This window comes from Hippichthys cyanospilos, chromosome 4 (genome assembly GCF_059441005.1).
Source record: "Hippichthys cyanospilos isolate Australia breed blue-spotted pipefish chromosome 4, RoL_Hcya_1.0, whole genome shotgun sequence".
In the NCBI taxonomy this organism is placed as follows: domain Eukaryota; kingdom Metazoa; phylum Chordata; class Actinopteri; order Syngnathiformes; family Syngnathidae; genus Hippichthys; species Hippichthys cyanospilos.
Window position 1 is genome coordinate 3,307,085 of NC_142372.1, and position 25,204 is coordinate 3,332,288.

The following is a 25,204-nucleotide window of genomic DNA, read 5'->3' on the forward strand; positions in this document are numbered from 1 at the left end:
CAAAGAAACATATCAGGAGGGTTCAAGTATTTCTAAATATACTACCAGTGGAAGTCCTAGATAAAAATAAAAATATATGCACAATATGCAGTCAATGAGCTAGTAGCAACTGACTAGTCAGAGCCGCACGAAGACTCTGGAGACTTATCGGCATGGCAAAGCAGCGCAATCAATCATCGTGCTTATGTGGCTTCTGTATTGAGCTCAGCAACTCGGAGAGTGACAGAGATGGCGACCTCCTTATCTGCTGCCAGTTTAATGTCACATTTTAAGGAGCGAGCTCATGCTGAACTTTGACTTTGTTTGCTTGTGTGTTTTTCGAAAGGCCAGGAGCCAAGTGTGCTCAGTCAAATTAAATATCCTCCTACAGACAGCAGAAAGCTCCGCTCCCAACCTCCTCCTCCTTGGCTTTATGCCTGTACTACTGGCTGATACAAAGAACCAACACGATCTATCGTAGCCAAATATTTGTTTTATAGTTTGAAATTGGCACCCTTTCACTAGCGGGTTCCACTATTAAAAACAATGAACAACATCACACTGTGTAGTTGCCAAGACCAAACCAAGAACTAGACATCCAGACTAGGGACTGTTGAGACTGAGATAAGAGCAAAACTATACAGTATATCCATCCATCCATCCAGCCATCCATCCAGCCATCCATCCATCCATCCATCCATCCATCCATCCATTCATCCATCCAAGTGCCTGTTGCAGCTAACAGAAGTTCATGTTAGCGGCGTTTTTTTTCATTAAAAAAAAAAGAAGCAAGCAGACTGAACAACTGTCCAAGTCCATCCTTGTTCACACACAGTTAACATTACTAAAAAGAAGAAGAGCAAAGTCTCCAGTTCATTCAATTAAAAGTACACAGGGTAGAGAACACGGAAAGGTATTAAACTTGACTCGTTTATTAATTGCGGTGTTTTGATATACACTAAGAAACTCTGTGAAACACGGATGCTGTGCAACTTTGGGTATTCATGGTAAAACGAAAGCGTCGCGATAAAAAGGTAAAACAACTGCTTGTTACGCTGGCGAGGCATTCACTCACTGCTCACAATGCAGGAAATCTCAAACACACAACGCGCAACAAATATTTAACACAAGAATATATGAAGTTTAGGTAGATTAGATTTATTCTGTTTCGCTATAGTTTTTACATCGTTGCCAAAGTGTTGGTACGTCTTACACATGGTAACATAGAAAATACCCGAATTTGACCCCAAAGTTATACACAGGTGCGTTATTTGTGGGGGGAAAACGGTAGTTATGATTCTTCTTTATCCAATTCTCATTGTAATGTTTTTACTCTAGGTTTCGTCAGTAAAGCCTCTCAGACATTTCCTCATTGTGGAGGCATTTGTGGAGCCGCAGACCTTTTAGGTTTTTGTCAGCTCCAATGTCATGCTGCATTTGAGTGTGCTGCTGCCCTCCTCGAAAGTATTTGCATTTCTCCCCTCCCCTGCTCTTTCCCCTCCGCAGGGTTTTTTTTTTTTTTCTGGTGTCAGGCTGAAGTACAAGACATGTTAACACAAACCTTCATGCTAACCTGAGAAATTCTTTTACCTGCTGCTTGAGAGCTGCAACACCTCATTTTGTCTCAGTTCATGTTAGATCACTCGTTTGTTCTCCGCTGTTCAGAGCTAAATATTGATTATGAACCTCTGGATTGTTATTTTGCAATCTATTAAACTCTCCCTTTGTGTGACTGAAACAACTGCAACACTATTATGGAGCTTTCTTGGCACAGGCCTGCTTTAATTGATAGGGGCTGCTTGGTATTTACTTACATTCGCAAGATGGGTTGTTTATCAAAGGAAAGGGGAACAAGAACATGGCTATTTTTTTTTTTTTCACCCAGTGTTTTTCCATGCACATAAATGGACGTCTACAGTACGTGTGGGTTTCGTCATCCCGTGCTTTTTTGCATTTGTCTTTCTTCCATGACGAGCAGTGGTGAATCCTGTAAAACTGCATGACGTTCAAGCAGCACCGAGCACCGAATCTAATCAGCAGTTCCACTCCAATATGATTGGCTGCTCTGCTTGCTTGGCATGTCTTGAAGTGTGTATTTTTGAGTACAATTTAAGCGTGCAAAGTCAAGTGAAAATATCATTACTTTCAAATCCCCTTTTTCATGGATTTCATGTTCTTGTTCCATATGTTCAATATCAAATACACCTACTGAGAGCGTAATTGTGTTGCGATGTTTCAAAGGCCGAGCCGTAGCGAAAACTGTATTGTGTGTATTAGTTCATGTTAAAAACTGTGCGTGCAAGCTGCCATTGCTTTTGCAAATCTGTAGATTTAAAGCCCTTTGAATTTGGCTTAACCTCATGCAAACAGACTTTAATTTAAAATGCTGTGAATAGATTTGCATCCACCAAATGCAAACAATGCAACAGTTTAAAATTCGAATGACCCCTAATAAACATATTTTGTTCATTGGTTTTATAGAGCAACTGGTTAGTGCGCATGAAATGTTCATTCCTAAAGTAAATAATTCACTATGGATTCACATTTTCCTCACATCTGGAGTTTAGGTTTCCATTTAACTCTTTCAATCCTAAAGACATAATTTGACATTTTTTAAGAGTCCAAACATGTATTATTTCATTTATTATTGCTCTATTATTTTTTTAATATTTGGCTAAAGGAGAGTCTAAAATGACTGGTACAAAAGGAATGAAGTAATAAAGGTAAGTAGCCAGTTTCTTTGGGGAATGAAGGACTAAAATAATTGATTAATTGAATACCCTAAAGTAATCAATCACTAATACTTTAGTACCTAAAGAGTATTTTAGTATGCATACCTTTAGTATGCAAAATGAAATTTTATCTTTTCATCAATCGATGCCATAATCAACAGAATCATCCGTTTTAAAAAAATTTGCAAGTGACATCCCTAAAATGAAATCCGCCACCTCATTTCAATCAATAATAATCGAAAGCCAATATCAAAAAGCAAATTGTTTGAGCTCAGCAAAAACTATGCAATTGATGCATAGTTTTTCATGTGAGACTTTGAAACCCATAACTCGCTTTTTATTTATTTATTTTTTTTACCTTATCAGCAAACAAGCTAGCGCTGACGATGCGGTTTATGCATCGAAACAAGCAGGACCATCACAGATGGTGACTACAGACTGCACGTTTGCTTCACACTACAGACGATGGCCAGTTTGTCCTCTGTTGCACTACTATGAACGTGACCTAGCAGATGACTGTTCAGCTGAAAAACAGAACAACAACAGATTCCAGGCAATTTGTGATGCCCTTCAACATGTCGTACTCCGCTCCACACAAAACAGAATCTCTGATTAGACCCTTACGAATGCCGCCGCCTCTCGACTGCAAAAAAATTCTTTTGTGCGGCGTTTGTTTGCTTTCCATCTGCGCTAATCACGTCTACTCCAGCCTTTTGATTCCATCAGCCCCCCTTGCCGATTTTCATGCCATGTTTGTGCTCACATGCATGTTAACTGCCTGTATGCACACACATGCGCTTGTCAGCTTGAAGATTGCGGCGTTGATTATGTGTCTGATGTTGTCAACAGAGTGACATCCCTTCTAATGAAATAATGGTCTAGTGGCAGAGTGCTAGAGCATTGCACATTGCAGACGTCAATTACACTCGCTGTGATTTTCTTTCCATTTATTAAGAGGGGAAAAAAGGCCTTTTCCCCCTCTTTTTAAAGGACGTGCCCATGTTGAACAAAAAAAAAAATCTGAATAAAAGGATTTTTTTTTCCCCAAGCACACTTCAGACTAAGTGTTTTTTTTTTTTTTCTTAGAAAATGGATAGAAAGGACATTAATGCACCAGCACTTTAGCCATCCTACAACAAAGCAGCCATAGCCCTCCTTTTGTGCGCCAATCAACAAAACGGTTGTTTGTCTTCCAGGGCAAATGACACATTTTCACTGTTGTAATCTCACTTTTCTTTGAGATACTTCTTTTTGCTTGGTCTCACATATTATTTTGGAGCACAGTGGTTTTCAAATGAGAGTACAAGTACCCCTTGGGGGCTGTGAAGGCACCTCAGGGGGTACGTAAAAGAGTTTTTCCATGTATCTGCAAATCAAGTTGAATGTATTTTAAGAGAATACATTTTTTTCAAACAAAAAGCAAATTCATAAACTGTGTAATAGTGACCTGTTTTGTTATTCAGAAATTTCCAATTTAGGGTACTAACAAACGATTTAATATTATTTGACATTTACATACATCTGTTGCCAGTGGTTATGGGCGACTCCGACTCAGTTATAGCGGTGTCTAGCACAAATTAGCCACTAGCTAACAGCGCTCGAGTGCTACCTATATGCTGCCGTGATAAATGACTCAGCACCGTTTGACGCTCACACCCTCTTTCAGTTGCCATTCCTACTGATCACTTTTTGACACACCATGCTGAATTAAATGCGTTAGCAAATTTGTCTCATAGGCCAAAATGTACAGGGAGAGAATTGTCTAAAATCTAAATCATAAACAATTTGAATGTCCGTTTTCGACCCTGAGAACTTTAAATAGTGTCCTACTTTTCAATAAAATGTTGGATATTAAAAGATGTTTTTAATTAGATTTACAGACTATATGAAAAAATTATCGACAGATTAATCAATTATTAAAATAATCATGAGTTGTGCAGCCCTTTTAATTATGGCGAGACTAAATAACCTTTGCCAAATGACAGCACGTATACAACTAAGTGTCACATTTTTAAGAGATACATCCTTCACTTTTCTCCGCCGAGATTGATTTGTTACAGGACCTGTTCAAGGGACACTCTTGAACATTCCCAACTCTGTGTGTTTTCAGGGTGGATCCAATTCCCTACGACACTCCAAAACCAGCCGGCCACACCAGATTTGTGTGCGTATCAGACACACACTCTCGCACAGACGGCATCCAGATGCCCTACGGCGATGTGCTTCTTCACATGGGGGACTTCACCGAGCTGGGCCTGCCCTCCGAAGTCAAGAAGTTCAACGACTGGCTAGGTATGAAGATTCTTAAATACTCTTAATTTAAATATATGTATTGTTTCAACCTGGATTGTCTGCTCTCATGTAGTTGTTTTTTTTCCCAATGAGTTTAAGATTTCGAAATGGTTTTGCATACACATAACAAGAATGGACCACACAATAAACCTCCACCCCTCCTGCTTGACCTCACAACTGCTGTGCATAAGTGCCTAGTTTAACCTTTGCGACCTAACACCCTGGATCAGTTAACATTTGACCTTTCTCTCAGACCACATGCTGCGAAAGGAAATGTGTGTGTGTTTGAACGCCCTCCATGTTTGATCATGCGTGCATATAGAAAGTATTTCTCTTGGGCTTTTTGTTTCGTTCACAATTTGGGGCAAAAAATCCAAGGCACATCATGAAATATTTAGATTTTCATTTAAGAATACAGTATAAACAGGGTACATGAAAGATGACACACAACTGTTTTTGCACATGCAAAAAAGTCATATTTACAATGCTAATGCATTTCACTTTAACTTTTGTTGAACCCTAAATAATTCTAAATCCTAATTACAACAAAGAAATCCAAAAGCTATCTCAAGCAGTCCCGCCGACCCCCAAATAAACAATAGATTTAACTTTTAAAAACTGTATACAGTATATTTTTATCTTAAGTGGAGCAGTGAAATTTACTACCTCTGTATTGTATATGGTACTACTTTTTTTTTTTTTTTTTTTTTTCATAAATCTTAGTTTAATAGGGAAGAATAAAATATAAATCTGGGAGTACCACTACTTACACTTAGTAAGATATATTATGGTAGCAATAAAAAGCAGAGCCAATTCCCAGTTGTGTTGGGGAGTTCTTTGATGGTAATTATGTTTCCCCACCTTTTCCCGTGTGGCAGCCAGGGAATCTAGTGCGGAGACAAGATTTGCTTGTGTATTTGTGTATTTTTAAGTGGACGTGTGATCCATTTGGAGAGTTGGGAGCCTTGGAAGATGGAGTTCACAGACAGTAAAAGTTTAGACAGGATTTTATGATGCTAAGATGTGAGGAGGGCTTATTAAGAACAGCCGGGAATAAAAATTCCGAATAGGAAACTAGGGTTCTTCAAATTTTACAAAACCCATCGCGTGTACTTAGTCGAGGCAGCTTCAAAGCCTGGATGTGTTGGGTTTTGTGTGTTGCTAATTGGTTTTTAGACTATACGTGTTATTTCAGATATAATCACGATTGCCAAAGCTACTTTTTTTTATTTATTTATTTTGTCCGCGCAAAAGTGATGTGCTATTCATGGACCTGCAAAAATACACATTTTTCAAACTTTTCAGTAGAATAGAAAAACAGCCCTCAGACTCCCCCTTTATACTGTAATGTTTTGTAAAATAACTATGTTTCTGTTGAAGCTTGTAACACGTAACTTGCACGCTTTGCATTTGAACCTATTTGCAGAGGAAGCGATAAAACACGGGCGGAAGAAAAGAAAAAAAAAAAGAGTCTGCTGGAGAAGAAATGTAGAGAGGGAAAACAGAGGGGTGATAAAGGCCAGCCCCTTTGGTTGAGTGCTCAATCGGCTAGAATAAAGTAGTAAGTTAGTTTTGTGCTGCCGAGAGGGAGCAAGGACAAATCACCCAGACAGAGAAGCACAAAAAGGTCACTGGAGACATTGAATGATGAGGGGATGGGAATAGTAATAGATGTTCATCGCTACGAAGTTCAGGTTCACGCGTTTCCAGCCGCCCGGTGTCTGCTGAGATGGATAGTGGTGTTCTGTGGTCAAGCAGAACAATCAGACGTGCTCGTAACCTCTGTGACTCTGCATCGTGTTAACAGCGGCAGACAGAGTATTCACAAAGAAGTCATACAGCCTATGTGGACTGCCTTTCGTACCGACTATTGTTTTTCTTTCAATCTCAATGCTAAAATAATTCGTACTATATTAGTTCCCCTTAATTGCAGCCTGTATCACTACACAATGCGAGAAACAACATGCATATAGTTAATCAACTTTCACTTATCTAATGTCTCGGAGTGCCCTGTTATTGTTTATGCGTGTCTCTGTTCGAGCCTGTTTAACTGAATTTTGTTGCCTTGTGCTTGTGCAGGTGTAACGATACGAAAGATATATCCCATCCTATACTTTTTTTTAACTGATCGGTAAAAATAAATGTTTAAGATCTGGGGCTGCAGCTCATAAATCTCTCGTTCTTCTTGTCCCAGGTGGCCTACCCTACGAGTTTAAGGTGGTAATCGCCGGGAACCACGAGCTGACCTTTGATAAGGACTTTATGGCTGAGCTGGTCAAGCAGGATTACTACCGTTTCCCCTCAGTCTCCAAACTCAAACCAGAGGACTTTGACAATGTCCAGTCGCTCCTTACAAACTGTGTGTACCTGCAGGACTCGGACGTCACCATAAAGGGATTCCGGATATACGGCACACCATGGTAAGACCTAAGACTCTAAACCTTTTATTAATGGCCCAAAGCCATCCTCGCCGCGTCTTCCCTTCATCTTCGCCGAGTCACATTTACTTCCCGTAGTGTTCTAAATCCCTAAAGTGGAGGGGTGACCTCCCTTCTGTCAGTTTTTGGCCGTGTTCCAGCTCCCCTCCCTTCAGCTCACTTCTGTACGCTCTGTCAGGGGCCTCGCTTACATGCTAGATGCTATTCCCAGCTTGCGCATTCCTTTATGAGCGCGGGACCTTCCGCCCGCACTCGGGGCTTACGTTACACCTGTGTTTTGACACGGGGTTAAGTGATACGCATGGTCCTGGGACCCGCTGTCAATCGGCTCTCATGTGGAAAGAACGTGCGGCGGGTGGTGTGATTATCGGAGGCTGCATTCAGGATACGGAGGCTATTGGAGAGTGTGTTCAAATGGAGGGAAAGTGTTTACTATCCTCAGGGATGAGATCACTGCTACATTGAGGGAGGTATGGCAATATAACTAAACTACAACAGACCCGTTGCCCAGCAAAAACAAAATGTCATTGCGCTAATGTTACTCAGCTCATTTGACTCAACTCAAATGGGGCAAATAATTTTCTCTCATTGTAATGATATCCCAATTTTACAGTAAACTGCAGGTGGCGGTAAACGGCAACTTTATAAAACATGCATTTCTCACAAAAGCAATACATTCTGATTAACACAAATGGATGCAACACCTCCAGAGAGCTTGACAATCGCACGGTTGCGTTTGCGTCTCGGTGTTTGTAACTAATGTTTACACGCGGTCCACTTGTTCATTATTACAATGAAACAAACTTGAATTTACACCTGCGGTGCTGCTGTGTTGCGTTCAAGGCTCGGCACTGTCTGCTTAGTGGTTCTCACGAGTCTGGTCCAGGCTTAAAATAATCATGTAGGTCATCCCTTTGCAGTTATAATTAGCAGGGTTGGAGCCTCGCCTGAGAAATAATGGAGTATTTAGTTGAGGAGTGGGTCATATCCTAGCGTTTCACTCACATCACAGCAACAGGAAGAAGAGACTTAGACTCCTCTTGTCCTCTCGCTCTGTCCTTCCTTCCACCTTTCTTTACTTGCGTTTGGGAGGAAGGATGCTGCCTTTCCTCCCCGGTGGGTGTTTAGTGTGAGGGCTGGTAAGTGTCTGTTGTGACAGCCGGGGTCTCGTGAGAGGCGTCGTGGACAGCTTGGCCACCCCCTGCTTACCCCTCCTCGCCCTCCGCGCCTCCTTCACACCCATATGCCACCGTGGCCCGAGGTCTGGCCTGCTTGTCCGCTGTGAGATCTCACTTAGCCACGTCGTGACCCTTCACTTCATCAGCAGCTCAACATATCGCCGCCTGGGTGGCCCAGCAGCGCCGTGTCCTCTCAGGTTCTCTGCTGCCAGACGAGCTCATTTGGAAAGTCTTGTGTCCGGCCCTTGTCGATATTTTTTTATTGTAGCGTTACCGGTTTGCAATGCTGTGTACATTTTGGACTTTGCGCCTCATGTAAACACAGGGACTTGCTAAACTGAGAGTCGAGCGCCTGTCGTTGGTCCCCAAAAGGTTTTTGAACCACAGTTTGAGTCAGAAAAATCGCAGTACAATTTTTTTCCTAAAGGTTTTCAGTCTCTGAGCTGAATGTAAGCCTACACTTTGTTGAAATTAAAATAACCGTGGCATTCTTTGATACAATAGAATAGAACACTCCCAACATACTATTGTGTGCTTGTTTCTAGGCAATGGTTCTGTACCTGTGACTTGATTAGGGTCATCTGTTGGGGGCGCATTGTGTTTACCACACTTGATTCTCTTTTTATTGTTAGCCATTCATCAGTCTATTTTCTATTCTGTTGATTTTGATCAGTTAACGCTGAATAAGAGTTGGGGAAGATTAATTTAATCAACAAATGAATCATACAAAATACTGTATATTCACAGTATATTACTCAGCAAAATATGCTTGAGTACACAGTTAGGTTAGTTTATTTTCAATACACATGACCACCTCTGGCAAACATGCAAAAAGAACCAATTCTTGTCTTTGTCAGTAGTTTTCCAATCCTACGTAATTGCTGTATTTTTAGCACTTGAAATTATTATGTAGTTTGAGTGCAAACCATTATAAAAGATTAAAATTGCCCATTAGTAGCAGCAAAACAGAATCAAATCATTTATTGCACAATAGACCAGCACTATTGTTAAAAAAAATTGCAACACAATACTTGGCGTGACATGCTTCTTTACTTTTCTTTCTTTAATAATTTTATAATATAATCCTTGCACAGCAGGATAGTCACAGGAATGTGAGGAATCCTGCTCGTTCTGTTGACTGATTACAAGCTTACAAGTAATAGGGAGACTGCTTCCTTTTTCTCTGTAGAGATTAGCTATTGTCTGATTCTGGCCTTGACCACAATTCGACTCTCAGATCCAAGATCAAACCGTTACCGGTGCCCCCTCCTGATCCCACATCCTCGTCTTTCCTCATCAGCATCATCCAAAGTCCATAAGGGAGCCTCACTCTTTAATGCTGCTTTAAAGCTTCTTCTAATACAATCACTCTAAATCTGCAACAAATATGGCTTGAGAGGGGGGGGGGGGGGGGGGGGGGGGGTCCATTCATATACATATGTATATATAAATGTAGTTTTCAATTCTGTTTCATTTCAATATTACTGCTATATACAATGCCAGTAAGTACTCAGAACACTAAAAAGAAACTTCATAATCATTAAGGTTAAAAAAAGATAATTGAAGAACTTGTACTTTTTTTATTATCCGACATGATGTAGATTGGAAGTTCTCTGACATCATTGAAAAAAATAGTACATGGTTTGTGTATCTGTGTGTGTGTGTGTGTCAGTACATTTATGTTTGTGTGTCTCCCAGAGGGAGCAGATTAAACCGAACTGCCCTCATTTGCTCTCCGAAGCTCACCTCGGGGGATACTGGAGGGGCAAATGCAGATTTGTCATTTGCAGATTTTAGTGTTATTCATGTATTCATTTTTTGCTGTAAAGGTCAGCTGTGCATGTGCGCGTGCGTGCGTGCGTGTGTGTGTGTGTGAAAGGGTGCTTATGAGAGGAGACTTGAGAAATAGGCAAGAAAAGCAGGTATTCTTAGCGCATCTTTTGTATCACACAATAATTGTGCTCAAAAAGCACAGCTGGTCCTTAGGTCACGATTGCGAAATATTTTCGGACTAGAAGCCGCACTGGCATATAAACCGCAGCAGCAAAAATTGAGCAAAATGTTATTGTCATGGATGAGCCGCACTGGACTCAATGCCACAGGTCGTAACTTCACGTTTATGCAGAAAGGTGGTATATGGAAGTTTTTAAAAATGTATATTTTTAGTTTCAATATTTTCAACATAACACTAATAGAATACTGCTGAGTTAAATAGCAGTTCAAACTCAAAATAAAATAAGAAAAATAAAGCAAAATAAAAAATAACGGCAGATAAGCCGCGCTGGACTATAAGCCGCAGGGCTCAAATAATAAGAAAAGTTTGTGGCTAATGGTCCGAAAAATACAGTCCCTGTAAGACTATTTTCATGTTGTTCAGAGTTTTTTTTTTTACATTTTTTTCCGCATTTGTGGTCAACATTAAAAGTTTTGCTGGCTCTCTTAACTTTGCGTGGGCTTTCGTGTGCGTCCATAAAGAGACATTAGTTGCAGACGTTTAATCTATATGTGAGTATCCCTCCAAGAGAAATGTAGTGCTGCGCTGCAGCCAAGGTACTGTTGCTGCAGTTTCCTGAACTTTTCTGAAATTAATTTCCCATTGACAGCAGCGTCATGTTAATTTTAGTAGTATTTCAGAATTAATGAGATAATGATTTATTGACGCTGAATACGAATGTATATTTAATGGAGCATAAAATCGCGAAACAACTGTTGACAAGGATGGATTGCGGTGGAAGTTGCTGCTGCTTCAATATGCTTGGATGCTTCTATTTCGCTCCGTTGCCGTGCACGCGCACATGTGCGCCGGTTCTCTCACAGTGCGGCTGTAAACATGGAGAGGCCGCTTTTGCCGCTTTAGTGTGAGCGTTTGTGTGAGTGTGCATCGGTATAAGCTTTTTGCCTGTGTGTCAGCTGAGTGAATGAGAGGGTTAAGTGATGGATTTGTGATGGCGCCCTGGCTTTTTGCCGTATTTTGAGCATTCCCCGCTGAATGACTCACCCTACACCCTCGGTTGCACATATACAAGCCGACCTGTTCCTCACTGTGCCCCGTACGGCCTGTTTCACATCTCGCCGAGTGCTCGGTGAATGCCCCCACCCCCACGCCAAGGTAAGCCCCAAATATGTCAAAGAAAGAGTGATGAGTCCTCGGCAGCGCCTAATAAAGCTCTCCTCAGTGGCCTTGTGCACATCAGTCACCAAGCAGCGAGGCAGAGGTCTGCCGCACGACACGGGCGACAGCTCCATCACATATTTGAACATGGAAAAGGGCTGACACAGCCAAACCCCTCTAAAAGCCTTGAATATGCATTGTATGCAAGGAACGGGTGATAACATTGAAACGCAATTAATTGATTTTTTTTTTTTTTTTTTAACCAGAGCTGCTTGACCCTCACCAGTATCAATATTAATAACTCAGGTCAACTTGACAGCCTCTCTCGAGTTTTCCGACGGTCTCGCAAAATCGCGTTCAATCTCGCACAAGCCATAATTAGAGCTAACAAAAATCTAGCAATTAATCGACAATCAATAATCAAATTAATCGACAACCAATTCAGTCGCCGGGTGTCAGTGGTCATACGGGTCCCTGATGTAAACTTTGCCATCAAATAAATTGCATTTGCAAGCATTAAGGGATGATTGCATGGTTGCTGTTTTGAAGCACTGCCTGTTATAACAATCGATTAGTAAATTAAGCGATGAATCAACAACTAATCGATCACCAAATTAATCGACAATCGGTTCAACCCCAGGGTGTCGACGATCGTACGGGTCCCTAATGTAAAGTTTGCCTTTAAATAAATTGTGTTTGCAAGCATTTAGAAAATAAACGCATGCTGTCGTTTTGACCCTCTACCTGTTTTAACAATCTGTAGTAAATTAAGTGATTAATCGAAAACTAAGTTGGCTTAGCCTGGACTCCCATAATGCAAAACTCTTCATGATGTCATAATAAATATTCAATTTTCTAAACATTTTCTGTAAATATTCAGCAGAGTTACTTTTGCTATTATTGCATTTTTACAATTTTTGGACATAAAGGGGACGTCATCCCAAGTTGTGCAGGCTCATGAAAAATCCCTGGACACCCAGGGGTTAAGTATGCAAGCAATCACTAAAACAAACATCGCCTTTCTGGAGTGAATGTCACGAAAAATAGCATGGAAAAAATGACCTCTGCAAAGTTCCGGGGCTTAGCTGTCAATGTTTTGCAGTCTGGACATCATGACATCTAAATCATGCTTCACTTTCAGCAGCCTTGGTTTCCCCATCCCTCGTTTTTGAGTGTAATGAATGGCTTTATTCAGTGCAAGTTGTCGCTTTAGAGCAAAACCATCATCCTTGACGGCTTTTATTTCAACTAAAAAAAAAAAAAGTCTCAGTGCCTTTTGCTCTAAAAGACCAGCTGACAAACAAAGGTCAATGATGTGCCTTTTGTCCTGGTGATGCAAAAGGAAGTTCACTTCTCGTTCCCCAGTATTTATTTTTTCCTGTGTCACATTTGACCTCTGACTGGCCTAACCATTCACAGTGGGGCGATACAACTTTATAATGGTGTTCAAAGGTTTCACAAGCGTGAGCCTTTTGTAGATGATGTGCGACCAAGCTGTCCCGGGTTCCCATCATGTTTAGTGGGTAAATGTGATAAAGCATTTGATTTATTAAAAAAACAAAAGTATCTGCTTTTGTCAGTACGGGCAATTTCTAATGTAATGTATTTCTTGCAGATTCCTGAGGTTAGCAGATTAGAAAAAAACAAATAAATGCATTATACAGAGTTTCTTAAAAAATAATAATTATAATTATGTATGTTCCCCCCTTGTAATCTGCAACATTTAAAAAAAAAAATCTCATCTTTTCGAAAGTATTTGTATAAAGAACTTATTGATGTTGATGTTGTTTTAGAACTCTAAGTAGGTAGATAGTGTTGGCTTAATACTACATGTGTTCATATTGATTAATGGATCAACAAAAACAACAAAAGCAAATAAGAACCCACTATTGTGGAAAATCGTTCTTTTTTTATTTATTCTTTTTTAATATTGTACTGTTACATTTCCTCAAGCGGCTTTTCTTGCCCTTCAAAGTGCCTCAGCCTTTGCAAAAAGATTAATTTGATTTTTGTTGCTTAAATGGTTTGCTTTCTCCTGTAGGACTTTTGTTTCTTTGTGGAACAATAAAAGAACGTGCACCTTTGACAGCCTTTTGGATTGAGACTAGAACAAGGTGGCAGCTAATGAAGGACAACAAAATACAAAAGGTAGCAAAGGAACTTTTTTTTGAAAAGAAAAATCAATACTTAATAATGTATGACAATTTTTAATGTATGACTGCGGTCTGTTTGGTCATTTTATCAGCTTGTGTTCTGTTTTTTTTTTTTCCCACCCTAATGAGTGTTCTTGCTATTTATTTTATCTTTCGATTATTTTGCTGTTGGATGTCTAAACTTTGTACCACCGGGCGACTGTTTGTTCAAAGCCAAAGCGGAATTAAGCCTGAAAAGCCATTAGCTACTTCCAATTAATATCGCAAAAGGCGCCACAGGAGCACAATTGCCATAAGCTGCATTCAGAAGAACAATGCTTTTCAAATGTGCATTTTGACTTCAATGTGTCAACATTCTTCCACACTTCACCATCTGTCCAGGAATTGGATGAAAAATAACGCGGGCTCTTGTGTGCGGCGTGAATTAAAAGTGTGCGGCGGACCTGGAGCCGCTGCAGCAATTCTTTTAATTAAAACGGGAAATAATTGTTGTCAAGCAAATGTACTGAGACATGTGAGAGCCAGAGACGAAAAGAAAGCCAGCAGGAGGAATACAGTGGGGGATTAAAGACAGTGAGCGAGTGTTACGGACTCCTGGCCAGCTTGCTGCTGTAATGAACATTAGGGCTGCGGCATAAATTTAATGACCTGTGAAACAAACAGCGTGGCTGAGACCAATGCCTCTGAATGCTAAGTGGCTCTATCATTAATACTAGTTCAGAGATGCCACTGTGTAAACACACAGTAAGTCTCTTTTGCCTGTAAAGCCCGTAAAACATACGGTGGGTGCGTGATGATGATGATGATGGTGATGCGCCACCTCTGCAGCTCTTTTGTAAAAGGGTCACGCCTTTTTGTGTACCTTCGCTATTAATGGTTTGCTGCCCGTTAACCGGATTGCCTGTACTAACTAAAAGGAAATTTACTGCTAATGAGAATCTTGATTATTCAGTCATGGCTGGTTCTGATTTAGTTTTGCGTTGGGTCCTTGATGTTGGCAGACCCTTTGGTCCTTTAGTTCCTCGTAGAGGTTTGGGCATGGCCTGATGCTTCTTGGTATTTTAGTTCAGGTTGCTGTTTTTAATTTGGATTGTCCTGTCAATCCAGTTATATTTTTTTCTGCATCCAGCCTCAGTCTTTGGTGTTACGTTGTATAAATATTATGTAACTAAAATACATAAAGTAAATAACTTTTGCTGAGTTCAAACCAATAAAAATAAATGAAGCTTAAGCCTACTTGAAACCAAGCATATTGTGTATCTTCAAGCAAATTTTTATCAATTAGCAGTCCAAATGTCAGTTTCGGTCATTTCAAGCTGAATTTATTCCAATTGTTTGCCAATTCTTCAAAATGGGTCTCGATTGACAGCTGGCACTGTATATATTAGGAATCAGGTGAGAAACTCAATGCCATTTCACACTGCTAAATAATACATTAGGGCAAAAAAAGCTGCTAACTTAGTTGTGAAGGGTATGCTAATCAGATGGACAAACATGTCCACTAGCCTTTTCCTTTCAGGTCAAACTTTGCATAGTTTGGCCAAGTGTGTAAAATAAAGTAATCTGGATGAATTTTCGAAATGATCTCTCCTATACTCATACTTTAGCTACTATTTTGTATCCCTGCTCTGTATGTAAGTGCAGGTATTTTGTCTGAAAGAGGAGCTCTGGTTGTGATTATAAGCAATGCAGGCATAATCAAAATATGGAGCACTGTGGGGAACAGGGAGGAAACAAAACGACGGTAGCCCAGAGCTAGCCAGATGTCCTCAACATGAGGACGGATGAATACATGGCATGGGCAGGCTGCTCCAGGCGATAAAAAGCAATCACAATCCCCTGGAAGTCAGCCCAAGACGGCTCAGTTACCAGCCGGGGACGACATGGCAATGAGTCCCAGCTCTCACCCAGAACCTGACCTCGGGCGAGCGACTGGAGAAAAAATACTCCCCACTATCAATATGGTTTCAGGAGAGACGGTGTTTATGTGTGCGACATCGGAATCTGTCCATCTGTTTGGTCGTGATGGGCGCTGGCAAATCCTGGGCTCAATAGGGCGCCATCTTGTTTTATGTCCCACGCTGCGTCTCCAGCTTTGAGTGGATAAATATTTGAACAGCAGAGGAAACCCTGCGTCTCTGACTGTTCTGGCCTGAGGTGTGGTGGTCGTGCATAAACCTTAATTGTTGCGACTTTTTGATGTTAAGTGGTATCTCACCGTATAGGGCATTATTCTCTTTGTTGCTATGAAAGGTTAGCGATCGAGTGCTGGCTCTTTTGTTTTTCCGCGCAAGTGAAAGGCTCAGATAAATAAGTAATGCATTCAGCGACAACAAGGCTGAACACAGACATCTAGTTCCACATAGAGGAACTGATGGAAGGTTTTTAGTGTGCAAAACATAAACATTTAAGGTGAAAATGAGCAAATGCTCAGTGCAAAAACGCTATCTTGCTGACTTAAAGTAGCTTCATCATGTGTTTTTCGTCTTCTTTAATTAGATATTTTGACAAATTGAAAATGGTTTCATTGGTTCAATGGTTTCCCTTGTTTGTCGTATTGCTTCATCAGCGAATATTTCACGTGTGTATCATTTTGTAAAGGTTAGTGGGGAAAGAATATAAAATAGGTTTTACGTTTACGTACTGGCCCAAGATAAGGAAACCAGGTCGTTTTGCCCCATTCTGTGTCACATCAATAGTATCCATATTTCTTTCACTAACTTCCCTTCAAGTTGTGTGGCCAAAAAAGATGGATGTGGATTGTATGTGGTGAGCAATCAATCACAGCAGTTAACAAAGAGGCGTTCGAACCTACAACTTTCTGCTCGGTTGTGATACCGTTAACGTCATCCTGCCGCACTTCCTTCCTTTGGACCCCCCTCCCCTGTAGCTTTTGGTGGGGCATTGCTTATCTCAATTTGCCTAGATTTGGACCCCCATCATGGGTGGCAGGCACATTCAGGTGTCAATCACTCGACTTGTTCATTCTTTAGGCAGCAAGTAACAATTTCATTTGTGTTTTTCATTATCTTTTTGCATAATTATTGCTTTTCGTACAAATAACAAAACATATGGCAGTAGAATACTGGATATACATATGTATATCACAAATAGGTGAATTTCCCATGAATAATGGAAGATAAAAACCTCGATTTTACAAGTCATCAAATTTCAATTTTTAGAATATCAAATTATTGCATTAATTGGATTTATTGCCCAGCCCTAGCTGTACTACATGTGTTTTTTTTCATGTCACATATAGGGTTAAAAAAATTGTAAGGTTTGCTTTGTACCGTTTCTTGGCAACAGCAGTAAGTAATATTCATGGGGAACTAAGAGGTCTAGTCCAAGTTGTGAGTAATTAAAGAAGTAACATTGCTAGTTGTCTCAATACTTGTCTCATTATTGTGCATTTGTACATGCCGCTTTGTGTAATCTGCGCGGCAGCTTGTTGTATCCAAACCCTAGAGACCAACAATACCCGTTTGTTTGCTTTCCTGTGCCTATTTTGGCTGCCGAGTCTCAGTGCCCTCACTAACATCCACTCGTTGTGAGGTCAAGACAATAGCCGCGGACAGAGTGGCATGTATCTGCACTATTTTGACCCGGCAAGCCTTCCTGTTGCCTTTAACACCCCCCCTTCGCTCCCTACTCCCTCGATCTTTGACCTCAACCGCAAAGACTGTCAGCCCGTTATGCCGGTACAAAGCGGGGTGTGCTCTCAGCACTTTGACAGGTCTGTTTTAGAATCCGCGGCTTTCGTGTCCTATCTTTCTCAGGAGGAAGGTTGTGTGCAATGCAGAGAAGAATAGGTGTGTACAATTGCGCTGTAGCTTTATTTGTCCTTGACGGAAAAGTAAAAGCTTCTAGAAGCCAAACTTAGCGGGTCATACAGTAAAAAGCAGTTATTGTTTGTATTTAATGAAGTTAGTCATAGTTAACATAGGGTGTTGTTTTTGGTTTTGTTTAGATTGAAGCCAATCGATTACCGTATTTCCCCAGATATGACAGTTTTTTTCCCCCAAAAGTGAACGGTAAATTGAAGATTAGATTTTTTTTCCCGACACTATTCGAGGAAGATAACACAAGCAGAGTTTCGACGCACAGGTAGCAAAGAAAACATTTGAAATGATATATTTTTGAGGCGTAATTTCAATACGGTGATATTTTTGCTCAAGGTTATCATACCATCAGATTGTGATATCGCTGCACGTCGTGTTCAGTTAATTGTTTACCATCATTGTTCACAGTTTCTTTCATTTTCTTTCCATTTCATTTCAATAGTGGTAAGCCTGCTGAGAAGGAAGCTTAACAATTATTAAAATTGAAATTGCTCTGAGTAAAAGGCTTCAATGTGGTCCTCAGAGGCAAGCCGGGAATGAAACGTGGCCTGTCAGTTTTTGTCAGCGAATTTCCCTGCTCCCTCATTTCCCAGATATATTATCCTCAGTGCCTCCCTTCACTCCACTTGCCCCCGCCACCCGCCCCTGTCCCGCATTGTTCTCCTGGATCAAGTTCACGGAGGTCGGGGCTGGGGAAGGGTAATGGGACCCATGGCCCTGTGTCTCAGGGCAGGTTGAATAGGTCTCTGCCCCTGCCCCCCCTTAGCCCCCATACGGGCTCTGTGAATAGGACCCAGATTCCTCCTCTTTTTATTAGTTTGGTTTCTTGTTGCCGTAGACCTGCCCAGCCTTCTAGACTTCCATGTTCATATCCGTGTTCCCACAACACCTCACTGCGCTTGCTGAGCTCCACCTGTCACATTCGCAAGCAGCTCTGCTCCGCACGCACGGATTTTACGAGCTGGGTTCACAAGCCTCCAGACACAAATATTTCACATAAATAGTTTTCTGCTATCAGTGAGTCTTCTGCTGAACCGGCCCCGAGCCCCACCTAGATTTTATAGCAACGCCGCTCTCCGTTTTCGCTTCTGTTGGGTCGCTTGATTGCGGCACAATTCGCCATATAGTCTGTCACTTGCTTTCAGTGGCACGTTTTTATGCCGTTGTTGTCAATCAACGCGGCGAAGAGGAAATTGTGTTTTAATGGCGTCCCATTAACTTGACCAGCTCACTGTTATACTGCCTTACACAATCACCACAAATCAGACTTGGTAAGAGATTTATGGCTGTCATCTTAACTATCGCGAGATGCAAGCGAAGGCTTTAAATTAGCCAGATGGCATAGTTGGATGTACGTGAGCTGGGCAGTAATGTGTTCTTTAAATTGCTATTTTTACGTCAAGTGACATGTAATGTTTGCGTCGAAGGCCAAAAAAAAAAAAAAAAGACAAACTGTCTGATTTTTAGGGTACCATGTTCCTTATACAATTTGCCAAGCACCATTTTATCAATGAAGGTCTGAAACATTGATAATAACTCTGCATTTAGTGACATAACATCAGATGATCGTTGAAAATATTGATAATTGATTTCCAATCTAAAACTAGACATTTACAAATACTTTATTTCAATGCAGCACAATGCCAATCACTCTACTTTTATAGAAACTAAATGAATCTGAGAATATTTCCTGTTGAAATTCAGAGCATTTTAGGTCACTTAAAGGGACAATGTGTAAGATTTAGACTGGTTTTCTTTTAAAAGGAATAAATGAAACGATTATGAATTTAAAAAGCTTGCAAATAAATGTGTTAATGACCAACAGTATGTTTTAAATATCATCACAGGTCTAGTTATCATTCAATTATATTACATGGAGGGGTGGCACTTCTATGGAGGCGGCCATGTTTGTTATAGCTACGGACAATGGTAAATACAGCACCTGCAGCGCCTCCTGTTGTCCGTAATGACAAACGGTCTAAATCTTACACACTTATCAAAAATAATTCTAGATTAATTTGGTAATCGATCAGTTGTCGTTTAATCGCTGCAGCTCAGAACATGCCTTATTGCGGTTTGTAGTTCCCCACCAGAACATCGGACACCCAACGCTCCATACACAACACACACAAACACACACAGGAGGACAGATGAGTGCGTCGTGAATAGCTGGAAGCTGGCAGGTCAGTGAGAGCAGCTGCGTTTGCTACGAAGCATCTGCTGGCGAAGACAGCGGTTGTTTTACGTTACTGGTCTGCAGGTCAAACTGCAGCTGGCTGCATCTCAGCGTGGAGACAAACCCCGGCGAGAGCGCTTGTGGATGTGTGTACACATGTGTGTACGTGCGCGTCAACATGTCCCTATGGTTGTACCCTTTTCCTAAGCGGGCTAAGTCCAATGGCCAACCCTTAGCGTCTTGGCTTTGGCAGCGAGATTAATCCATTCCACACTCCATCAGTCACTAGGCGCAGGTTATTAGTGGTGGGACCGAGTGCGCACACACACACAACACACACGCTAACCCTTCACCCCCATGACTTCACTTTCCACCTTGTCCCCAAAGTTTGCAGAGGTGGCCTTGGTGTTGAGAGGCCATTTGTCAAAAGCCTCCACTTGCCTCCTTTTAATAAGGCTACCTGGGTTCTGGGATTACACACACAAACACACACGCACACACACATTGGACTGCTTTGCGCATACAACTGAGTGTCAGGTAGCGCACCCCATGAGGCTTATAAAAGTCCCATTAACATGACCCTCCTCATTGGTTCTGACAGCTTGATCAATTAGACCCCACCCTCCTCTGACCTCAGGGCCTCACTTTGACTCAAGAGGCCCGACACGATGGATCGCTGGTCCGACCCTCTCACACACACAGACTCACCTCTCCCTTGTTATCTGGTTACGCATCACTTCCTTCCTGTGTCCAGCACCACTGTGATAGCTGAGGGTGCAGCAGGTCTGACTCTAAAGGTGGTGGATCACAGTGCATCTGACACTTGTTTTGATCTTATCTCTGTTCTGTTTTGACCCAAGCATGCACACGCACACACACACACACACACACACACACACACACACACACACACACACACTTCGGGATTTTTTTTTTCCTCATGAAACTTTATCCGCCTGTGTGTGGAAGACAGGCACAGAGAATGTGCATGAAAGCGAAATTAAAAAAAAAAAAGCTCGCTTTGTGTTTGGGTCTGAATGTACCCATACAGTTTACAGTGCAGGTTGAGGTTCTATCGTAATTGTAGACGAAATATTCACTTTTTTTACTGCTAAAAGTGGTAAAATACCAAGATTATCCCTTTTAAGGTTACCTGAAAGGCACACTGTGTAAGATTTAGATGGCAATTGTATTTATCATTGTCCGTTGCTATAACAAATATGGCCGCCTCTGGAGACGTGCCACCCCCCATGTAATATAATTTCATGATGATAGACCTATGAGTATTTTAAAACATACTGATGGTCATTAAGAACACATTCATTAGCAAGTTTTTGAAATTTACAATCATTTAATTTATTCATTTTTAATGAAAATCAGTCCCTTTAAAGCTAATTTTAAATTAAATTGTGAATCATTTTTGTCCAAATATTTTCTGCAGGATTTTTTTCTCAATAAATTAGACCTTTAAATAATTGCTTGCTCGGTTTATTTTTTCCATTAAAATATATGAAAATCGGAATCCTCCCAAGTGATTGAAGAAAATGGAGATTTTAATTTTGGGCTGTATCATCTAGCCATTTTTATACATTTATAATCAATCGTACTTGATGCTGTGAGCAAATTTCCAGGCAGGCATCTTAAACTGCATTTGTTGTCAGGATTTCCCTGACTATAACGTCACCTTTTCCGACTGTTTTTTAATGGCGCCTCAGGCAATAAACTTTGAATTGTTTACTAGCCTTGTCATCTTGGCCTCATGTTGGTGAATATCTTGTTTCCAAAAGACTGAGACTTTCGGGCTCTTTTCAGCTGCCTTCTGCAAGAAAGTGAAGAGAAAATTCTCTTGGGAGCATCTGGGCTTTTCTATGATTATTATTGTTCTTATGATGCTTTTCAATTACAATTCATTGTGGCCTTGTCGCCCCATTTTGATCAAACAGTACGGCGCCGGGGTGCCGCGCGTTGGGAGGTATTGTTGCTTTGCCTGGGGACCGAGAAAGAGGTTAACAGCCGAGCCGTGCCCTGAGAGAGCCGCCGCGTCCTAATGATGTCCAACAGCTTAATTGAATATCGGCGTTCTGCACACGAGGACTAAATTGCTTCTGTCTGCGTCACCTCCGCTGCAGGCTGATTTTTAACCCATTTCCACCATTTGATTCCCCGGGGGATCATTAAATGTGCCTGTTACCACGGTTACCGGCCTTTTGTGCTCGTCACGCTTTTTGTGTGTCGGAGCCAAATACTGTTATTTCAGTTCGGGAAGATCCTCTTTTATTTGTCTGTTACTTTGACTTTTTTTTTTTTTGGTGGCGGAGGGGGTTAATGTATTTTTTATCATACTGTGCCTGCAGACGCTTCTGCTTTGTTTCCATGGCAACAAGCTCCAGATGGCAAGTGTCAATAAGACATGACAGAGCTCTAAATATTCTCTCAGATATGGGCTTAGACTCTTTTCACTATACCAAAATGTATCAGGGCGGCAGTTAGCGATTTGTTTCGATCATCATTCCGCGCGTTGTCAAATAATCGATTAATCGGATTTTTTACCTTTCGGAATGTCCCCATCAGATTTTTAAAAAAAAAATTTTGCACATGAGTATATGGGTAAATCAGTGGTTTAAACCAAATTGCATGAAACATTTCAATATTTCCCCACTGTGTTGTGTACAGCATAAAACACAACCATTTTTTGTTCAGGCAATACCAGTCTACTTTGGATTAGACTATTGCTTTGTAGACGTTAAAAATGGAAATAACATTAAAAAATCTTAAACTCAGTCTTATTTTTGCCTATTCCATTGAGCTGTAAATCATGTGTCGTGCCTAATTTCCAGTCACATGATTCCTACTGACAACTTGAAGCAAGCTCTTTAGCAGTGGTTGAGATAGGCCAACAGATAGAAATTTCTCGAATGACTTGTAACACTTTAAGACAGTAGTTGGCGCCAAAGACCACTTGATGGTTATTTTTTTTGTCCTCGCGTCAACTCCTACAGGAAAACACCAACTTGCTTCAAACCAGTGCAAATGCACTTGGAATTACTCTGTATGAGTGGGGGGGAAAGCGGTGAGCTTGACTCACTTTTTCAAATTGTGTATTTTGCCTTGTATTTCATGAAAACTACAAATGTATGGATAGAGCTCATGCCACTGAACATTGAGTAATTTAAATAAAAAAAATATTCATTAAAAGTGTTAGTAATCCCGCCCACAAAAGCAGGTACCACGATGGTACAAAAAAACGCGAGAGTAGTCTTTTTAAAATGAATGCACAAGGGTTAAAAGACATTAAATTGGATTTGTGGAGACCTGCGCCATTTGCATTGCTGGACTGCGCTGTTATCTTTCATATTTACGTATATGCAATACCAGACGAGTTAACGACTGTGGTGCTTATATGATAAAGGCTATGACCGCGCTGCGCGGGGAACCATCTCCCCTTTATTTGACTGCGATGCCATTAATCTTGGCGGGGGGTGAACAAATGCACTCGCATGGAAGGTATATTTCACATGCAGACGTACTGACAATGAGGCCATTGTGGCAGCGGCGGCTGCAGCGCCCTGCTCTGCATTCAGTCGGGACCTTTGGCTTGGCTCCGGATCCACGGCTCATGTCGGGGGGTTTAGATTTCATCTCCCAGATGAATGCGTTTATACACAGCAGAGCATGTGAAAGACCCAGCAAATATCCAACTCCTTGTGGGGTTTTCTTAGATAATAGCATGTTTTTCTTCTAAAAGGGGAGGCTAAATAAATGTTTTTTATCGTTTTTTAAGTTTGGCCTCAGACAAAGGTTCCGCCGGTGTATCGCGAGCACACAAGCTCGGCTCTGATTCGCGGCTTTCTAAGATTCTTTCCGCCACGACGGCAGCGGCCGCCCCATTTCCCCGGCAGAAGTGCTTAGTCCTCCCAGTAATCCATTAGACTTCCATTAGCTCTGATTTGTGTGATTAGTTCTAATTAATCAGTCGAGTCTGTGGCCTTCGCTCCCCTTGCTCCCCGCGTTTAATTTTTAACCTCATTTCTCAGCTCTTCTCTGAGCGAACCAATCGAAGCGCGGGCTTCCAAGCTGCCTTTGTCTCGCGGCGCACGCACGCACGCTTCTTCCCGATCCCGGGCTGTGACGTGCGCCTTTCTCAACCACCGAGAAGACGTCTAAATAATTTAGTGCGTTCGTTTAAATTTAGGAGCTGCATTGAGAGGCCGATTTTACGTTTTACTAGCTTTACAGTTTGTCCGCTTGGATTCCCTCTATGCTGCAGTAATTATTGATCAGCCAGGTGACCCATCTATCATTGTAACTGAACTTATTGACGCTTTACAAGCCCTCATTTCCCCGTGTAAGCAAAACATAGTGGTATCTTTTAAGTATCTGTACCAGACAAGTCAAATAATAGCAGAGTCCAAATTATGATGTCCTCAGCATATGCGTACGAGCCAATAGAAGGGGCGAGAAATGGTCACGGCCACGGGGACCCACCAAGAAGCGACGCCCAAGACAGTCGGTTCATTTTTTAAAAGTTCTTTTATCTCTATGCAGCACGTAAACTCGGTGCGGCTTCCCCCTGCACCAGCTGATATTCTCCCATACTCTAGGTGGCAGTAAATGGAGTATACAGCATACAAACAACACTACTACATAACAGAGGTATAGAATATTAAAGGGACCCAAGTTCAAGTCCACCAGTGTGGAGTTTGCATGTTCTCCCCGAGCCCTAACCCTCCTCCCACACTCCAAAACCATGCACAGCAGGTGTATTGGACATACTAAATCTTCCTTAGGTGTGATTGGCTGCATGAATAGTTGTTGGTCTCTGTATGCCCTGTGATTGGCTCGCACCCAGTTCAGGGTGTCCCCCGCCTACTGCCTGAAGCCAGCTGGGATAGGCACCAGCAAGCCTGCGACCCTTGTGAGGATAAGCGCCTCTAGAAAATGTATGGATGCGGAATTTTCAGAAAATAAAATTCTTTCAAGTGTGCCTTATAGAAAGATACGGTATTCCTTCGTTGTGGCTTTGGTGCAGGCTTTTCTTTTATTATTATTATCGGATCGCACGGTTATAATTTATCTTCCTTAGGCCTCCTGTCGGCCCTCTATTGCCATTACCACTATTATGATAAATGAAGGCTCAATTGATCAAGCCCCTTCTACTCAGTTACTCTTTATCTTCCCGCCCGTCGCTAGAACGTCTGCACTCTTCCTTTCGTTGATCCGTTTTCACTCATCCCACATTCCCACTCAGCCACATGGAGTCTCTCTTTGTGTCTGCCAGGAAAGCCACAGCTTGTCACCCCGG

The 25,204-nt window shown here is 41.5% G+C and overlaps 1 protein-coding gene across 2 annotated transcripts in view; it reads left to right on the forward strand.

Annotated features, from left to right (window-relative positions):
- The window catches only part of mpped2a (metallophosphoesterase domain containing 2a), a 42,147-nt gene that overhangs the window by 13,537 nt on the left and 3,406 nt on the right, over positions 1-25,204 (forward strand). For both annotated transcript variants that reach the window (XM_088413639.1, XM_088413640.1), the window contains exons 3-4: positions 4,822-5,003; positions 7,198-7,423. In XM_088413639.1, coding sequence (XP_088269765.1) covers positions 4,822-5,003; positions 7,198-7,423 — 408 coding nt within the window. The remainder of the gene's footprint in view (positions 1-4,821; positions 5,004-7,197; positions 7,424-25,204) is intronic.